This window comes from Opisthocomus hoazin, chromosome 1 (genome assembly GCF_030867145.1).
Source record: "Opisthocomus hoazin isolate bOpiHoa1 chromosome 1, bOpiHoa1.hap1, whole genome shotgun sequence".
NCBI classification, from domain to species: domain Eukaryota; kingdom Metazoa; phylum Chordata; class Aves; order Opisthocomiformes; family Opisthocomidae; genus Opisthocomus; species Opisthocomus hoazin.
The window spans coordinates 27390552-27408339 of record NC_134414.1 but is presented as its reverse complement, the minus strand read 5'-3'; the positions used below and the strand labels follow the sequence as shown (position 1 = coordinate 27408339).

The 17788-nt window shown below is 42.2% G+C and overlaps 1 protein-coding gene and 1 pseudogene across 1 annotated transcript in view; both read left to right on the top strand.

The window, feature by feature from the left end:
- The window catches only part of UBL3 (ubiquitin like 3), a 60188-nt gene extending 50988 nt beyond the window's left edge, over positions 1 to 9200 (top strand). The window contains exons 3-5 of the mRNA XM_075420047.1: positions 2396 to 2482; positions 6942 to 7019; positions 7440 to 9200. Of these exons, the coding sequence (XP_075276162.1) occupies positions 2396 to 2482; positions 6942 to 7019; positions 7440 to 7492 (218 nt within the window). The 3' untranslated portion in view covers positions 7493 to 9200. The remainder of the gene's footprint in view (positions 1 to 2395; positions 2483 to 6941; positions 7020 to 7439) is intronic.
- An 8205-nt stretch (positions 9201 to 17405) lies between these two features.
- On the top strand, positions 17406 to 17561 carry LOC142364320 (U2 spliceosomal RNA; annotated as a pseudogene).
- The last annotated feature ends 227 nt before the right edge of the window (positions 17562 to 17788 follow it).

Genomic DNA, 17788 nt, shown 5'->3' with positions numbered 1-17788 from the left:
GTTCCCAGTCTTGTGAATAGCTTGAAGGTTGCAGATTCTGAGTTCAGAGTTGGGAAGAAACCCAGGCTTTAAAGTTTCTTTTTTAAAGAAAAAGAAAAGTAGAACCTGACATGGAATACCTGCTGTCCTGAGGGCATGCTGTAAATATTGATGAATATTTAATTGCCCATGCAAAGAATAATAGTGTCAATTTAAAAGACTGAGGAAAAATCTGCTTCGGGGTAGTGTACAGGTTTTCACAAACATGAGCCCAGTAGCTATTTTCAGAGAGCGTGCTCTTTGCCACAAGACTGAGAAGTCTTGATGAGGACTAAAGTTTCCTTGAAATAGAGATGATATGAAACGATTGGTTTTACCACCATTTTGAGTTGTCATGATCTTAGGGGGGGAAAAAAGGTCATGAAATATCCTCAGTCACGTGCTGGCAGGATTAAGGCAAACCTCTCCTCCCCTCTTTTGGCAACACAGTTGTTAATTAAGGATCTCTTGATTTGTAGTGGAAAATGCCAAATTTATATTCATGTATATTATCTAGCTAGGTTACCTGTTCTCTTCTATGCGCCCCCCCCCAATAATATTAACTTTTGTCTTGTACAGCAATTTTCTGCTGAACTTAAAAAAAAAAAAAATCATAGGTAAATATTTTCTCCTTGGCTCATTTAGTCATCAGTGGAAATTAAAATTTGAAATCATGTCATAAAGAAGTGTTGCAGACAGACAACCAAGAAGCAAAAATTAAAACGATGGGTAAGTTGGCAGCTTAACAATGAGCAAATACCTGTGCCAAAATATGGTTTGTCGTCTTTTGGTTGCTGTTTTACGTCAACTGGCTGAATTTCTCCTCGTTACAGCAGTTCAGACTGTGTGGAGTGGGGGAAAAAAAAAAAAAAAAATTGATATCTTCCAAAAACTCGTTTGCCCTAGCAGTGTGATAATTCTGATCCTTAACTTAGCCCACTTTGTAGCATAGTAAAAAGGGCATGTGCTTGGAACTGCAAGACAGTTGAATCAGACCCTGAGTAGAAATGCTCGAATAATTACGTTGCCTAATTTGATCTGATCCACGGCAGCACCCGGGGATGTTGCAGCCTGTGCCGTTGATCGCAGCCCTGCCTCGGCCCACACCAGGGCAGCCGTGGCTCCTGCCGCCGCTGCTGCTGCCTGCGCCCTGTTCCGCACCAGATGCCTCTCCGGACGTGCTCCCCAGCCATGGCTTTCGTTTTAAACACTTCCCCTTCTCTCCTTTTCAGTTCTTCTCCTTCTGTGGTGCCAGTTGCCACTACCCGTATGTTCATTGTATATTCCCAGCAAACAGGTCGGTTTCTGTTGCCTGTTGTGATCCCTTGCTGAATATTCATTTTGGAATATAAACACTACAAAAGCAGAAAGAGTGAACATTTGTGAACAGCTGTTGCCAGATATCTGGTCAGCTAAGAAACAGAAGACACTGTACTCCCAGAGAGCCCATTGCAATTCAACATTTCAAGGTTTTATGATATTTGTTCTGAAAGCAAAGTGAAGATTTATTTGTTATTCACATTGTGACAGGGAACAGTAGAAGAGTAGGAAAAGATCATTTAAGCTTATAAATGTTTTATGACGGCTTAAGCGTTATAGGAAGTGCATTATAGGAAAAGGCACGCTTGCTTTTCCCGACTCACTGTTTGCCACAGAAAAACATCCACAGATTGTCCTTGGAGAAGTTCCTTAAAATGTGTCAGTCAGTGTCTCCTCTGAGAGCCCTCTGTTCTGGCTCTTGGCAGGGACCGCTCGGGGCTGCTCGGGTCAGTGTCCCCCCTGGACATTTAGCTGGTTGCATCCGGCCGTCATCGAACACCGCTGAGCAGCCTGCAGAGTGTTCTCGGTGCTGTGGTCTATGAATCCTGTTTCAAACGACCCATTGCGTGCGTTGTCGCTGTGCGTGTGGCCGCTTTGCATTGCTGGAGAACGGCTCTAGTTAGACAGTTAACTGGTGAGGAGGAGTATGGCCTGAGAATCTTCTGAATGGGAAGAAATAAAGGCAATTTTAGCCAAGTGGATGTTAAGCCTCAGGAAGCAACTTGCGTTTATGAAATATTTTTTGTGGGACTTGTATATGCGCTAAATATCTCATGCAATCTGTGAAGTAAGTTAGTAGTATTTATACTTGCAGGCATAAAATCGTGTGTTTCGATGCCCAATGTCAAATAGTAAGTTTAAGAATAGATTTCAGGAGTGCTAGCCTTGAATTATCTTTCTATTTTATTTTTCTGAATTATCTTCAGCCTATACTCTCTCTTCAGCATTTCATGCAAAAGAGTCCTGTTGATAGTTTTGTTCCTGGATAAAGGTGAGAGAAATAACAAAAGATGCTTTATTAGAAAGTAACTGTGAAAATTATCTGGCTTCTTTTCAGATTGGGAAGAAGAACAGGTCAGCAGTCCAAATATCTTGCGGCTTATTTATCAAGGGAGATTTCTTCATGGCAATGTGACACTAGGAGGTATGAAAATAATTTTCATCCATGTTACAGCCAGGCAAAGGGGATGTTTGTTTACAGTGCAGTAAATACTACTTTACTGTTCAAGATCACAGTATGGCTTGCTATGTACTATTTTCCTCTGCATAGTAACATTGTACCTTACAGTGTATTTTTTCCATCTTGTTACCACTAGTTGTTAAACTTTGGGAGTACGACTTGAGAAGTCAAGTTTCCTCTTGCATAAAGAAACAGTAATACTGCTTTTATTTGTTGTCTTTCTAACTGGACAGAAACTACTACTTCTACTTTGTTCCACCTGTCTTACGCTGCACTTGCAGGGCAAACTTCTTCATAAATGTCTTCAGTATTTTAGAATGTTTGATAAAGATTATGATAATTGGTTAAACAATGCTTTAAATCTTAGTGCAGTGAAGACACCTTGTGAATGAGAATGAGGGGAAGCATTCTTGCTGTCCAGTGCTCTCCCAGGGATACAATTGCATAGTTATGAAAACTAAAGTAAATGGCTTCACTTCATATGCTAAGGAAATGCAATTCAACTGTGCCCCCTTGTGGCTAGTTTTTTCTGGCAATTACATGTTTTGATGGGTATTTTTGATGGCAAGATGACACAAATTTGTAACAATAACCTTTCCTTTTGTAGATAAAAGTTGTCAGTGTGAATATTAACTGCATCTATGACTAAACAAAATGAGACTCTCTTCTCTGTACCAGTTGAAAAATGAAGTAATACTCCTACTTTCTCTGTATAGATGGTTCATGCATTTGGTACTTGAGTGCAATAGAGAGGAGAATGTAGTACAAAATCACTAATGATGAAGTTAAGATGAGCCTGAAAACAATATTCTGGACTGGTTATGGTGACTGGGATGATGTAGCCATTGATTCGCTTTCTACCATTGCCGATGTTGGCTAATGATGTACTTTTAGAATAGATCTCCATATAAATCAATTTTTAATGCTGCTATATATACAAACCAGATCATTGTCAATTTGGCTGGGAGAACTCTGAAATTTTTATTCACTCTTTAATTCTTATGTTTACCAGGTGCCAATGAGTGCACCTAGTAGCAGTTGAGTAGGGTTGAAAGACGAGTGTTAAATCTTGGATCATCTCTGCCATTACATGTCTTACCCTACATTTTCCAGGCAACGACAGCTAAATGGGATTTTCATTGCCATTCATCTCTAGGTGTTACTCTTGACCACCAGTGCTTGTTCCCTTTAGTGACAGCTGTCTAAATCCAAACCAACTTTGAATATTTGTTTAATGTATTTAATAATGAGTTAAGCTGTAAATAACAGCTGCATGCTGTTGACTCTTGCATTAACTCAGATCTATGGATTTTGAACACTTACTTGGATTCAGGGCATTTTAGTTCATTCTTAATCATTCATGCATTGCAATTTAATCATGACTTTACCCTGAGGATCTTACATGTATATTAGTATTTTTCAAAGATCTTTGTTACTGTATTAAGAAAAAAGAATCCTTAAAACACTGGCTTACTTCAGTACTAAGAAAGTTATCTGGAGTAAGATTATACAGCTGAAAGGGGAACAGCGATTCATGAAGGAGCCTGATAAGACTGTTGCTTCAGTTTATGATGTTTATTAGATGTAACTCTTAAGTTATCTTTCAAGGGGGGAAGGGTGGAGATTTTCTTGCTAAATACAATATTTAGCTTCTTATGCTGTTATAATACAGTTCCATTAAGCTTTCTATCTGCAACTCTCTCTAACTGAGTTATAGCACGTAGTGTTTTATTTGATTTAAGGTGATTAGGAAACATAGACCGGAATTTGGACCTACTGTGTACTGAAAGTCATTTTATCAACTAGTGAAACAAAAGTTTCCAAGCAAACAGTTTGGTGTTTTCTCTTTTAACAGGAGTCCCTTTTTGTTCACATTTAAAAATGGCATTGTAACGTTCTTGTTGTAACCTCACACGTCTACATAGCATCTGATGAATTTGAGACTCCTATAAGCTAAGAAGCCTCAAAAAATGACAAATTGGTAGGCAAAAATTGCTTTTGAGTGAAAACATTTATTTTAAAGAAACCATCTCTTTTGCCAGCTTCTCTGAATGGACTGCCACTCCAAAAACAATGGAGCTAATGGCATTGGAAGTGGCGTAGAAAAACGGACCCCTCTGTAAAGCTTGCCATGCCACTCTTGCCTGCGGTGCTTGAGCCACCCTGTTTTGTTGTGTCCTGCCCGTGTGAAGGGTTGGGGAGTCAGCCTGCAAGGCAGAGTCCGTTGTTCAGCTTCCAACAGGAAATTTCATCCTTTTGCTAAATACTTGGTCTGCAGTTTGCATTTGAAATAATGTTAATTAGGGAGGTAATACATGATTGACAGTTCTCAGTTTCTTGTTAGATATTGGTAATTGGCAACATTTTCCTTCCTTAGTTACTGGTGAGGGGGCAAGGGAAGCCAGCCCACCCTGTGCCATACACATACCAAAAGAGGGGGTGAAAAGTAAATTCTGACAATAGAAAATCTAGAATAAAACCGGAATTAAACAGATGGAAAAGGAATTAAATAAAAGTTTAGTTAAAGTGAGATAAAGGGGTGAAAGAATGAAGACAAGAGCAAGAAGGGATTACTGAGCATAGGTTAGGGTGCTTAGATTCTGTCATGGTGCTCCAAGCAAGAAGCTGGAAATTGCTAATAAGAACTTGTGTGAACTATGCGAACTACTAGCTGTAATTAGTTAATTGAAATATTAGCATATTTTTACTTGATTACTGTAAATAATTGAGCTCCACAGCTCACTAATCAAGTCTCTGCAAATGTCGTGATATTACAAAAGATGTCCCTAATGTGATTACTTTGTAGTGTTTTGCTCTTTCTGTAATGGCATCTTAGGAGTTTTTCATGAAAGACAATTCTTTCCCGTTGAGTTTAACAGACTGTTAATATGCTTGCAGAGTTCTCAGTTGTATCATGGAAGCAAGTGCCCAAAATACTTCATCCTTGTCAGACTTAAGCTATCAATAGCTTCTAGTTGCAGGCACAGGCAGTGCTTCAAGTAAACTAAGCAACTCTCAGATCTGACTTTCTATAGAGATGACTTTTCCCAAAGTGCAGCTACTTAAAAGGAGCTTGTGGATCTGTGTATTCCTCCATATGCTTACACCTATGTTTTAAACATAACTTTCAATTTTTTCAAACAAATACATAGGCAATGAATGTGGTTTAATAGCAGTGTTGTACCTAGGCTTGTATTTAATACACGGAGTAGCCAAATACTAGGTTTGTTTGTTTATTTTACTGAATTTTGACTCTATGTTGTAGTGATTAAAATAGAGGCATTTTTCTCTTCAGTTACCTTCAGGTTTATTGGACATTCGTTATTCATTTACTCACTTAAAATGTCTTGGTGCACTGTATGTGAAAATAGTAGACGTAAATTGAATTTGAGAGGACAATGTCAAGTCGGAATGATTTGTGTATTTAGGGTTAGATTCTTGTTACATTTATCACTTAACTTTTTTTCCTCTATAAAGGGGGGGACGATGACAAAACTTAGAGCATTTTTGCCTTACATTTCCCAGACAAACAATCAAGACAGATACTTAATTTTAGGAGTTGGAGAGAAGAAACAAAATTATGTAAAGAGCTTGTAAAAATAACTCCCCCCTGCAATAGGTGGAAGAAGTTGAAGTTCAGAATATTGAATCTAGAGTGAGAATCTATTAAGTATAGCGAGCAACAGAGAATCCTTTCATTTCAAGTAGACTAGAAGTTTTGATATTATACTACAGGGCTAAAACCATAGATGCAGTATTCTGTTGGTATACTTACATCGGAATGGGAAAATTATCATTTTTCTTTGGCAACAAGCAGAATGAATTGTGCAAACCTCCACTTTTGTTATTTTGCGTTACTAAAGCTCACAAAGGCAGCACTGTGAGAACTACCTTATCTGATTTAACATGTTTTATATGTGATACTTTTCACAGGCAGCTGATGATACAGATTAATGTTAAAAGGCAAGATACAGACATTTTGTATTTTGGAAAATCTGTATCATGGATCTAAGTATATTTTAGGAAAATCTATTTTGCAGTAGTGGCTCAGTGTTTTGATGTCTCGGGAGTAACAATTCAGTGGCCGAATTAGCCACTTCTTTGTATTCTTATCAATAAAGAGTGCTCAGCACCTGAGTCTTGGCATGAATGCCCACTTCTGCTTTTACTTAAGAGAAAGGCTTAGTTTCCTAAGAGGAGTATGATGTCTCTTAGAACACAGTGTTTAAGTGGTTAGGTCCCAAGTCCCTGATCTACAAACTAGCCAGAAACACCTTTCTACATCTGTTTAGTAAGCAGTTCAAACCTAACAGTATGATCTTTTGAACAGTTGCTAATCCAATTATAGTTAGTTTCAGCTGGCTGTTTTGAAGAAGGAGAACTGCTGTAATGTACTGATAAATCTCCCTTTCTCCTTTTGCAGCGTTGAAGCTTCCTTTTGGCAAAACAACAGTGATGCATTTGGTGGCCAGAGAGACGTTGCCAGAGCCAAACTCTCAAGGTACACTGTTCACTGGAGGTATTTCTTACTTAAATACACATCAAAGCGGTCAGATCTCGTACAGGCTTTTTGACTTTTTTTTTATGGTAGAGAAAAGTCAAGTCCTTGTGGTCTTTTGTGAAGCACATAATGGAGTGCTTTAGTACATGTTATTTATGGAAAACTAAGAAACTAACATTCTGATTTAGCATTTTAATAGAATGCAGAAATTTACCCAAACCTTTAAGAAGCTTTAGTTTTTATTCCTGAAAACGATTCCTGATTTATTTTTCATATATGTATGCATGTGTATAATAATAAAGAAAAAAAATTTTAATTAAATATAGTAAAAACCATACTTGTATCAAGCTTGCTTACACATAAAACAATCGAATTGCTTTCAAAATGGCATGTAAGCAAAACTTTCTTCTTGCTCCACAGGTCAAAGGAACCGTGAAAAAACTGGAGAAAGCAATTGCTGTGTAATCCTGTAAACCTTGTTAGCTTTACCTGCTAAGTGTGATGTAATATAGTCTTTGTCTTTCATGCTGCTGGAATAGAAGAGGCCCTACCTTGCTTCAAACACCTGTAGGAAGAGCCTGTCTGTAAATCCATGGAACTGAAATATTACACGAGCACTGTCTCATTAGTCTTTTTTTTTTTAAGAGAAAGATCTATGAACACTTTCACTGTTATTTTTTTTAAATTCCTGCTTTGTTTCTTGAATAATCTGACAGTACATCAATTCTTGAAAGAATTCGATCTCCACTAGAGTTAGTGTGTTCTTTTCCATAGCAGGAGTCATTTTGCTGCCACAAAAATCTCCATTAACTGGATCTAACCAGTCAAGCTTTCCAGATGCAATTTGCACTAAATATGGTTGACGGTATATTTCTCATCAATAATCTCCTAATAATGTTTGAGACACCTGGTAATAACCAACAATCTATAATGCAACACTGGAAAATAGCAGATCTATAATTAAAATGAATCTCACTTATGGCCAAATCAAAGGAAAAACTGTTAAGTCAATTCTACCTAAGTCAACCTTGGTGGCCGAACTGGCACAGAATACTAACTAAACCAAGTCTAACTATATATATTTTCACTGCAACAAACAAAAGAAACTATGTGCCTGTAATTTAAAAGCACTCTGTAGAGGGCTGAAGAAACTGATTTTTTTGTTACTGCATGCACTCTGATCTCGTACATTAGTTGAGTGCTTATTCAGACAGCACAAACAAGTGCAGAGAGTGCATTTCCTAGCCTTAATATGGGAGGGGTAATTTCCTGTAGTTCATAGGCTTTTATTATTGTGCATAAATGTTAGGAGACATCATTTACTAATTAATTTTATGTATTTGAATATTGGCGATTGGTGTTTTTCAGTCATTATCTCATCTGTACCTTAGTGTCCAGTGTCATGCTTACTCATTAGAGACTTCAAAAGAATTATTAAAGTTTAAAAAGCAAAAAGAAAAACCTCTGCCATAGTACTAGTTTTCTTTCTTTACGTAATCTGCATTTGGTATTAGTGCTTGCAATTGTATTAAAATCAGAAGCTAATTTTTGAAGGCATACATAATTAAACAGGATGCCATTCTTTTATTTCATATCAATAATTTAAACATTGATATGCTAAAGAAATTTGCACAGCACTAAAGCATGAGCTAGTTTCATCTAAACCTGTAAAAAATAAATAAAAATTAAAAAAAATATTAAAGATTTTATATTTTTTCACTGGGGAGGAATTCTTCCTGGGTGAAATTACAAATATGTGTAGAATATATTTAATAAAAATCTTATAAAGTACATAACTATAGAAGTTAAATATAGATTGGCGTGTAGTATAATAGAACAATATTCCATATAAATAGCTTTAGCCTTTAACAAAAACTGAGTCACAGGTTGACATTGTGTTCTGTACTTAAGTGTCCACAACTCTTACAGATGTTCTGTGTAATCGTTTTTTCGAATGATTGGCATCATTCAAATGTAATCAGGTTATTTTGTTCATTGTTACTGCTTTGATGAAATGCTTTATATGCGGTAGATTTACAAAAATATTGTTCATACTGATCAGAATTAAATTTGTATAGAGCAGAGTTTTAAAACAAATTGTAAATAGCACTAAACATTTTCTTTCTGCAACCTGTACTGATAGACTCTTCTGTAAACTAAATAAAATAATATTGTAGTGCATTTTGGTGGTGTCTTTAAGGGTTGTAATTGGATCTGTTTTACTTTTAATAATACTTCTTAATCTGAAATAAGGACTCCATGTATTAAAGCAGGCTCAGGCTCAGATAGGAAATGGCTATGACAATACAAGAAAAAGAAATGAGCTGAGGCAGGACATGTCTCGTTAGTTTAACCAGTCCTTCAGGTGCATTGATTTTTAAAAAATGAATGTTTGAAGTTGTAATCTTGGTTTGAAAAAGTAGCTAGGTACTTAATCCAGTACGAATACATGAAAATCCCGTAGTTTCCAGTTAAAAGACTTGGCGAGCTTGAAGTGCGTGGAGTTCCCTTTCGTTGAGCTGAATAAGATGCGTTGTTGAGATAAGATGCGCAGATGTGCGTGTCCAAGCAAATCCTTAGGTGCTGCTTGGCATTTGAAGCGTGAGCTTGCCAAAATAACCCCCGCGGAAAGCGGGTGGAACCGTTGCCTTAATTTTCCTGCAAATTGGCAGAGTCCTGCTGGTTGCAGAGCATTTCTGTTGTGGTGTGAGGCTGCTGAAGAACGGTGGGGGAGAATTGCTGAAAGATTTGTGTGTTTTTCCTTGGATGCTTTGTATTCTTGATTGTGTATTTGCCAGAACAAAAGCAGTAGCTCTTAATCCCAGATTCCTCCGCCTTGCAGGACTTAGTGCATCGGCTTCTCTTCCGTGTTGATGGGAGCCAAGCGGATCCTTGCAGCCTGTAAAGATCAAAGCTCAGTCTTTGCAGGGTCAGACTGTTGGATGGTCTGATGATACGCTGAAGAGTTTGACGTTTGGTTTTTCGCTGTTAGGTAGAAATGGTATTTTCCCTGTGGATGGGTTAGTAGATGTCATGAAGGAAGGGAAGGAGAGGATGAACTGGAGCCCTTCAAATTCTGAAATATCATGAAGAGACCGCATCTGTCTCCTATACCACTGTGTGTGTTATCAATCATAAATTAGTATTCACACATGTGAGGAATAATATCTGAGAGCAATGAAAGTACTCTGTAACTTCTGTTTTCTTAAATTATGGCAAAAATATGACTGTTTCAACAGTCTCGGAGATTAGCTCAGCTGCTGGAGCAAGAAAGTTTGGCCACTGTAACGTTCAAGGCTTTGCAAAGGTGCCACATCGATGTTAATGTGGCGGTGATCTCTGCAGTCTGCTTCCCTTAGTATGCTGCGTTTACAACAGGAGGAGCAGCGATTTAATTTAGAACAGAAATACAGATTTAGAAGAGAAATACACGGTGCTCTGCAAAGCTTCCTTCCTGTCCTACAGGTAAGAGGGAAGGCAGCTGCCTCTGGGCTGGCCGAAACTCGGGATTTTCTGCTACTGCTCTTTGGGGGAGTAAAGCATGTGTACTTTGTGGTTCTGTGTGCTTGCTCCAATACGATTTGTTACACAGATCTTACCTCAGGAAGCAAATAGGAAGATGGATATACTTCTCCATCTAAAACTCTCTCACTAAGCTCATTAAATGGCTAAGCTGCAGCAGATTTTGGGTTGTGTGTGCTGTCTGAATTGACCATTGACACCAGTCGCAATAGAGGAAGCGATGGGACTTCTGTATTTAAATCGGAGGAAATTCCAAGATCTGTTAAGGCTCTTAAAGAGGAGAGTTCCTACCCCCTTTATTTCTTCTGAATTACTTTGGTTCTTCTTGATTACTCGATCTTGGCCATAACTTGCCAGTATAAAGCTTATTTTCAGAGCACCGTAAAAGGCCTTTGTTGTTACTCAAGAGGCCGGCAGCAGTACGTGGTTCATGTTAGCAAGTTGTTAACGATCCTCGTAAGGCAGTGGCATACTTATCCTTCTGTGCCATGCGTGCATACCTGTGAAGAGGTTTACAATGTAATAGCTTATTTGCTTACCAGTTTGTTGTACTAGGCTGTAAAATTACAAAAACCTCTTTATGCTCTATGCTTTCCCAATAGCTATGAGTGACTTCTGCTTTTTTTTTTTAAATTGATAAGATTTTTTTAATTAATCGGGAAAAGGAGTGACCAGTGAAATAGAAAATGGTGAAGGTAATTAAAGACAAGCTCGTAAAAAATAAGGAATATATAATGGTACTTTATCAAGCTCATGCAATGGATCACAGTGACAAATGAAGTTCAATTTTGAATGTAAAGGACGGCATAGTTAGAGAAAGCAAAGTACTTGCACAACTCTGAGATTTAAAATTACCCGGATCAGTCCGGGACTGAATTCTGGGCATTGTGAGCAAACACTTTACATTGCATGTTCCTTAGGGTTTGGAAAATTCAAACAAAAATAATGAGACAGCAGAAATATTAGAGACAGATTGAAGAGAATGGGAGATTAAAATAGCTGCAGTTATGACTAACAAACACGGAGAAAATGGATGGAGAGCTTCTATTTTTGGCTTGTAGCTTTATTGGCCCAGTTCTTACATTTGTCTTTAAAGCAGAGGCGACAAATTCAAATCCGATAGAAGCGTTTTTCGTGAAATCAGTGGCACTTGCTTCTGCCAGAAGTAATTTGAGGAGAAAAGCCGAGCAAGATGCAGAAGGAAAATGAATCATTGTATCAATGAAAATTGATAGGTTTTCCAGAATTATCAGAATTAGTGATGCCAAACTTTTTCTCGACAAGGTAGTAACTTTTGTCCTTCAGACATGACATGGACTTCCAATGCAGAGCCCAGCTCGTAGGGGAGAAGCCCTTGTGGTGCATTACCACCTCCGTTTTGTGCAAGTGACTGCACAAGGTGAGCCCCAGCCTGGGCCGGACAAGCCCAGGGTGTGTGCGCCCTGGGAAGAGCTCACCGCTGCAAACCTGCTGCTTTGTGGGCAGGGCTGCTGCTCAGAGCCGGGGTGATGTTGTGCTTCTCTGGGGCAGGCCTTGGGGAGTAAGTTATGGCCTTTAGCCGGTGGAGAACGTGAGCTGCGTGCAGTTTCTTGGGGCAGAGGTTCATGCCTCTTGGGCAGTGCAAGGTGAAAGCACCCTGCTTCTGTCAATTCAGAGGATGCTGAATTTATAGGTAGTAAATGTTTTGACTGTTATGCCAGAAAATACTCTTCAGCTACTGGGGTCTTTTTTATGTATAGAGGAAGGATAATGGGATGAAACAGAGAACAATTTTCTTTTTGCTCTGTCTTTTATCTATTCTTTGAACTAAAGATCAGGAAGAAATAATGGGAGAAGTTTTAGACGCTTACTGTAGGATCAACCATTAAATGGCTGGCCAAAATTCACCTACCAGGAGCTATCCAAGCCACAAAGAAAGAGGTGACCGCTGCCCACAGTGTGGCAACTAACTGCCAGGGTGAAGTAGCCCAGGCTGTGAATGAGGGGCGGAAGGGGGTGATACTCCATCGTGCCATGAGGCTTTCAGTTGTTGCCTGGCACAAAAGAGGGTTGGGATCTTGTACCAGTCATTGGGGAGGCAGAGTGCAACTACCTGTAGAGGTTAGATTTTTATTTAAAAAAAAAAAAAAAAGAAAATTCCATGATACTGGAAGTCAGCTATGCTGGATGGATGATATTGGACTTCCAGACCAAGACAGTAAAATACGTATTGGTGTCTGCATTACATGTATCTATCCATTACCTCTGCTGGCTAAATTAAAGAAAAATTGAGTCTCTGTTCTTTAATTTCTGCAACTCACACATGTCCCTAAATAAGGATCGTTAATCCCTGGTGCCGCCAAGGTTACGGCTCTGCTGTAGCAAGCAGTGGAGCTGGCAGGGAGCTCGCACCCGGCAGCCTTGCCACGTGAAAAGTCAGCACCACGACTGCACACCCTGGTGCCAGGTGAACCGCACGTCGATCTTAACTGGGAGACGTCAACACGGCAAGTCAGGCAGGGGAACGCGACCCAATCCACGTGGCTGTACCAGCAGCTGAGCGTTCTCTCTTTCAGTGAAATAAATTCATTGGATATTCTTCTGGAATGCAAATATGCAGGAGTCTTCTCTTGCATTAACTAAGCAATGTCAGCCACATCGCTTGGCTCCTGATCACCCCGATTGCCAGCATCCCAGGGAAAGATCTTCTCTCAACAAACAGATACGAAGGGTGCCTCAGACTCTGTTCTTCTTGTCCTCTGAGCAATGACCATCTCTGGCTTCAACTCCAAAGTCTTCAAGCTTCCCATTGTTCTGATTTTCTCCCAGCCTGGTGCTTCTGGCTGCAGACGACGGTCATCACCAGTGGACACCCGCCCTACTGAGCTGAGTCCACGGCAAGGACTGGAGAAAGGCTTCGCCAGTGTGAATGCAGTGTGCCTCTGCTGCAGTCTCTGCTGAGCTGCGGACAGGACTCCTCCATGGCTCTGGCTGTTGGTGGGTGGTCTGAGCTGCCTAGAGAAGAGGAACACACTTTGAGCTTCCAAGCCAAGGGCAGACCCAGTTCAGGGCACTGTGGCCAGGCCCCAGCTCCAGCTGCATCGTCTTTTCTCAAGTTGGGCAAGACTGAGTGTTGCAGCAAAGAACCTCACTGGTAATCAAACTGGTAAGAGCTGCTGTCCCTCCTGCAGCAGGGAGGCCATAACCCGTGGGGTGCTTTTCCAGGTCTAGCTGTGAGAGCAGAGATGGGTCGGGAGCACCCTCAACTCTGTCCCCGCTTCTGAGGTGAGCTCCACACTGGCACAGGGCTGCCTCGAGAGCATGGGGAACAAGCAGGGAAAGGGAGTGTGGGGAGGTGATCGGAGACCTCTTGGCTGCTGGAGCTCCTTGTCACAGCAGAGCAGGGCTGGGACCACCAGCCCTGGCTCCAGGCCCCCGAGCTGCCGGGGGAGGGACTCGCCTGGTGGCTGCTCAGCTGCCAATGCAGTTTTACCATCTCGATGACTGCAATGACGAGAACAATTCTCAGATGCTGTTGGGAGGCCGGGATGTAACAGTGGGGCTGGGACACCCTGAGCCAGCCCTGTCCTTGGGGAGCTGCTGGGGAAGTGCGGTCCTTGCAGATCACTTCTGCCACCTTCCCATGGCTGCACAACTGCGTGGCTTTGCTTCCAGCCCCGGTTTCAGAAGCTGACCTTGATTACCACAGTGCTGCCTACCGAGGAGCAGCCTCCCTGCCTCCTCTCCCTTACCCCCAAGACCAGCACTTGTGCCTGCGCCGGTACCTCCTCAGGGCAAAATGCTCTGGTGAGCTTCCTGCAGGCGTGCTGCCACCAGCGGGATGGGGGGACCTGGGCTTCCAGAAGGTCTTGCGGGGGACCAGCTCTGAGCCCGTGGCTTCCATTGGCCACGTTGACCTGGCAGCTGCTGCCAGCCAGTGAAGGCATCAGCCTCCCTGGCCGGCTTCATCCGGGTGCGGACTGGAGGAGTGGTGGGGCTGACATGGGTCTTTCAGCTCTTCAGAGTTGTACTTTCTTCTGCCTGGTGGTTAAAAGCTATGAGGAGGCTTTCGTTCGTGCTAAATATCATGTGTGCGCTTCTGTGCCTGGCTGTTTTAATCAACTGAAAATTAATGGTTCAGCTCCAGAGACCGCGGCCAGGCACTGAGAAGCCTCTTGTTGCCTCTGGAAATCAGTGCAGCTGGAAGGTGTGGTGGCCTGCTGCGCCTGTGTACGTGCCAAACACCCACCCTGCCTTTGAGGACGGCTCTCTCATCAGTGGTGTGCAGTTGTGCTCCCTACATGTATGAGAGGATCCGGCCATGGCAAGGCTTGCAAGCACAAGTTCAGGGGCTGCTTAAGGAAACGTGGTCTTAAAGAAGTTGGGTTGGTGTACTGGTATCCAAGTCTTTAACTCCCCTTTGATTTAGCAACGAACTTTCCTCCCATTTCCTGGAAAGGGGAACCGGTGTGCAGATGTTATTCAACTCATTTTTTTTTTTTCAGATAACACTTCTGCTGGAAATAGTTGCCTGGAGGACAGGTGTGGGTGTTCCCTTGTGCTCCAAGAGGGATGAGTTGGCCAACAGGTAGCCAACACGGAGCCTCCTCACACCTTCCTTACGGTGAAGTGTAGCTGTTGCCAGGGAAAACCCGAAGGGTTCCTCTGATCCCTGCACGCAGTTTCCAAAACGTGGAGAGACACCTCTCCATTCTCAGGTGGAAAAATGGAAAATGGAGACAAAAATCATTTTAATGCTGGTGGGTCAGAGCAAACACAAGAGCCTGAAGATAATGAAGCTTCTGAGAGCACAACACAGTTGGCATTTAATGGACAGCTCACCTCTTCAGCTGCTGAGAGGTATTTAAATGTGAGCAGTTCAGTTCCTGCACCTCTGGGACACTGCAGTCATTAGTGCCTGGGACGTGTGTGAGAGAGGGAGAGAGAGAGAAGGTGACCTTCTGTATAAAACACTGAGGGCGCACAAACATAGCGGACTGTCATAGCTGCCAACACTCCCCAGCTCGCCAGACCTTTCCTTGAGGAAAGCCAGTGGGATTTGCAAAACCACGGACTGAGCGTCATCGTCTGCTGGGTGCGAAGCCGATGAGGTTTGGTAGCCCTCCTGCGCCCCTGGCCCCGCGTCGGGCAGCGAGCCCTGGGCAGCCCTGGCACTGGCGTGGGCAGGAGGGAGCGGGGGGCTTGGCGGCGGCGCGGTGGGGCTCTCTGTGGCCGCTCTCACCCGTGTCGGGAGGTTTAAATTAGAGGGGTATGAATCCCTAATTGCACGGTTTGGCCAAATATGTCGAAAGGGTTTTCAGCCAAAGCTAAACTGAAGTATTTGTGGAACAATAAAGAGATGATGTATTCGGCTCCCCTGAAGCAGAATTGTAGTCAGAGATGCTGGTTTCCAAGGCAAAAGGCAGCACAGCTAATGGAGGGGGAGGAAAAAAGGCTGAGTGCGATGCGGCAGGGGGAGAAAGCAGGGTACTGCAGTGTCTGGGCATCAGCAGCGAAAGGCTAGCTGCAAATAATGCTGCTCCCGGCACTTTGGGGTTTTGTGGACTGTCATATGGAGGCTGTATTGATTCCTGGACACCGGTGCTGAATTTCAACATCTGATAGTCCTGCACAACAGCAGTTCTTGAGCTTATTTCCTTACAGAAGTACAATTTCTGTGTGTGAAAAGAGCTCTGTGTTAAGCAATGCTCCGAGGGAGAAGAGCTGGTTTTATTAGGATCTGCAGAAGCGACTGCTGGGGGGAGCAGAGGCTGTGGCTTCTCATCTGCTCTGACCTGGCCAGGTCCTGAGGAGCTGCTTGCAGCACCTGCGGATCAGGACTTCCCCTCCTGTACCTGCTGCCGTTCCTGCTTCGGGATTTTTGTGCTTACTCTCATTTTCTTAAATGTGAAAACAAGGTCTCACCAAATGATAAATACCGAAGCAGGCCCTTTTAGTCAGCTTTACAGTACTGCAAAAGTAGCTTGACTTGTTGTCCTAGTTTTGGCATGAAAACAGCATTTTTCTACTAAAAACTAGGAAAAAATAATTCTGTATGATACACTAAAGATACATGCAATGGATGCTATTATTCATCTCTAGACTGAAAATCCAGCCACAATGTTGGAACCTGATTCAACAGAAATTTACTTTTTTCCTGTGTGATGTCTGTCCTTTACACTTCTTGTAAGTACAGAATTCACTTCAGCAAAAGAAAAATCACCTTTCTGTGCAGCATAAACTCTTGGCAGTGCTGCAGAATCAATTCTGCCAGACCTGTAAGAGGAGCTGTATTTCCTTCTCGGTGGCTACTCCATCACTGCTCCCTCTGGAACTGCCGGCCCAAACACCTCTGGGTCTGGATGAGGCTGCCGCGTTTTCAGGTGCTATCAGGAAACTATGAATGGGCAGGTCTCTGAACTTATCATAGACTCATAGAATCATTAAGGTTGGAAAAGATCTCCAAGGTCATCAAGTCAAACTCTCAACCCAACACCACCAGGCCTGCTAAACCATGTCCTGAAGTACAATATCCACACGTTTTTTGAACCCCTCCAGGGATGGTGACTCCACCACCTCCCTGGGCAGCCTGTTCCAATACCTGACCACTCTTTCAGTAAAGAATTTTTTTCTAATATCCAATGTAAACCTCCCCTGATGCAACTTGAGGCCATTGCCTCTCATCCTATCTCTAGTTACCTGGGAGAAGAGACCAACACCTGCCTCACTACAGCCTCCTTTCAGGTAGTTGTAGAGAGCAACAAGGTCTCCTCTCAGCCTCCTCCAGACTGAACAACTCCAGTTCCCTCAGCTGCTCCTCATAAGACCTGTCCTCCAGACCCTTCACCAGCCTCTTTGCTCCTCTTTGGACATGCCCAGCATGTGTTCGCTTCTCGGCCTTTTGGCTAAGATCAAGTGTAGTAAATTCTTTAGGAAAACCCTACAATAATTTCCGCATTTCGTATCTCTGCATGGATCCTGTACCTGTGGTCTGTGTATTTATATACTCTTTTTTAATGCAGGAGATACTGAATTTGGTTAGCCAGGCTGCAGCAGCAGGAATCCCTCTCTCCTCATGTGAGGTATGCGCCTTTTAGGATGCCGTTGTGTGTGGAGTAATAGCTGCTGGCTCTAATGCAGTCATTACTAAGCAATCGTAGGAAAGGTTCAGAGAAAATAGCAGAGAACCACATCCCGCCAGTCACGTGGGGAAGGAGGAAATGAGACTGCTGTACTCCCAGCCGATACATAAAATGCTTTAGATTATA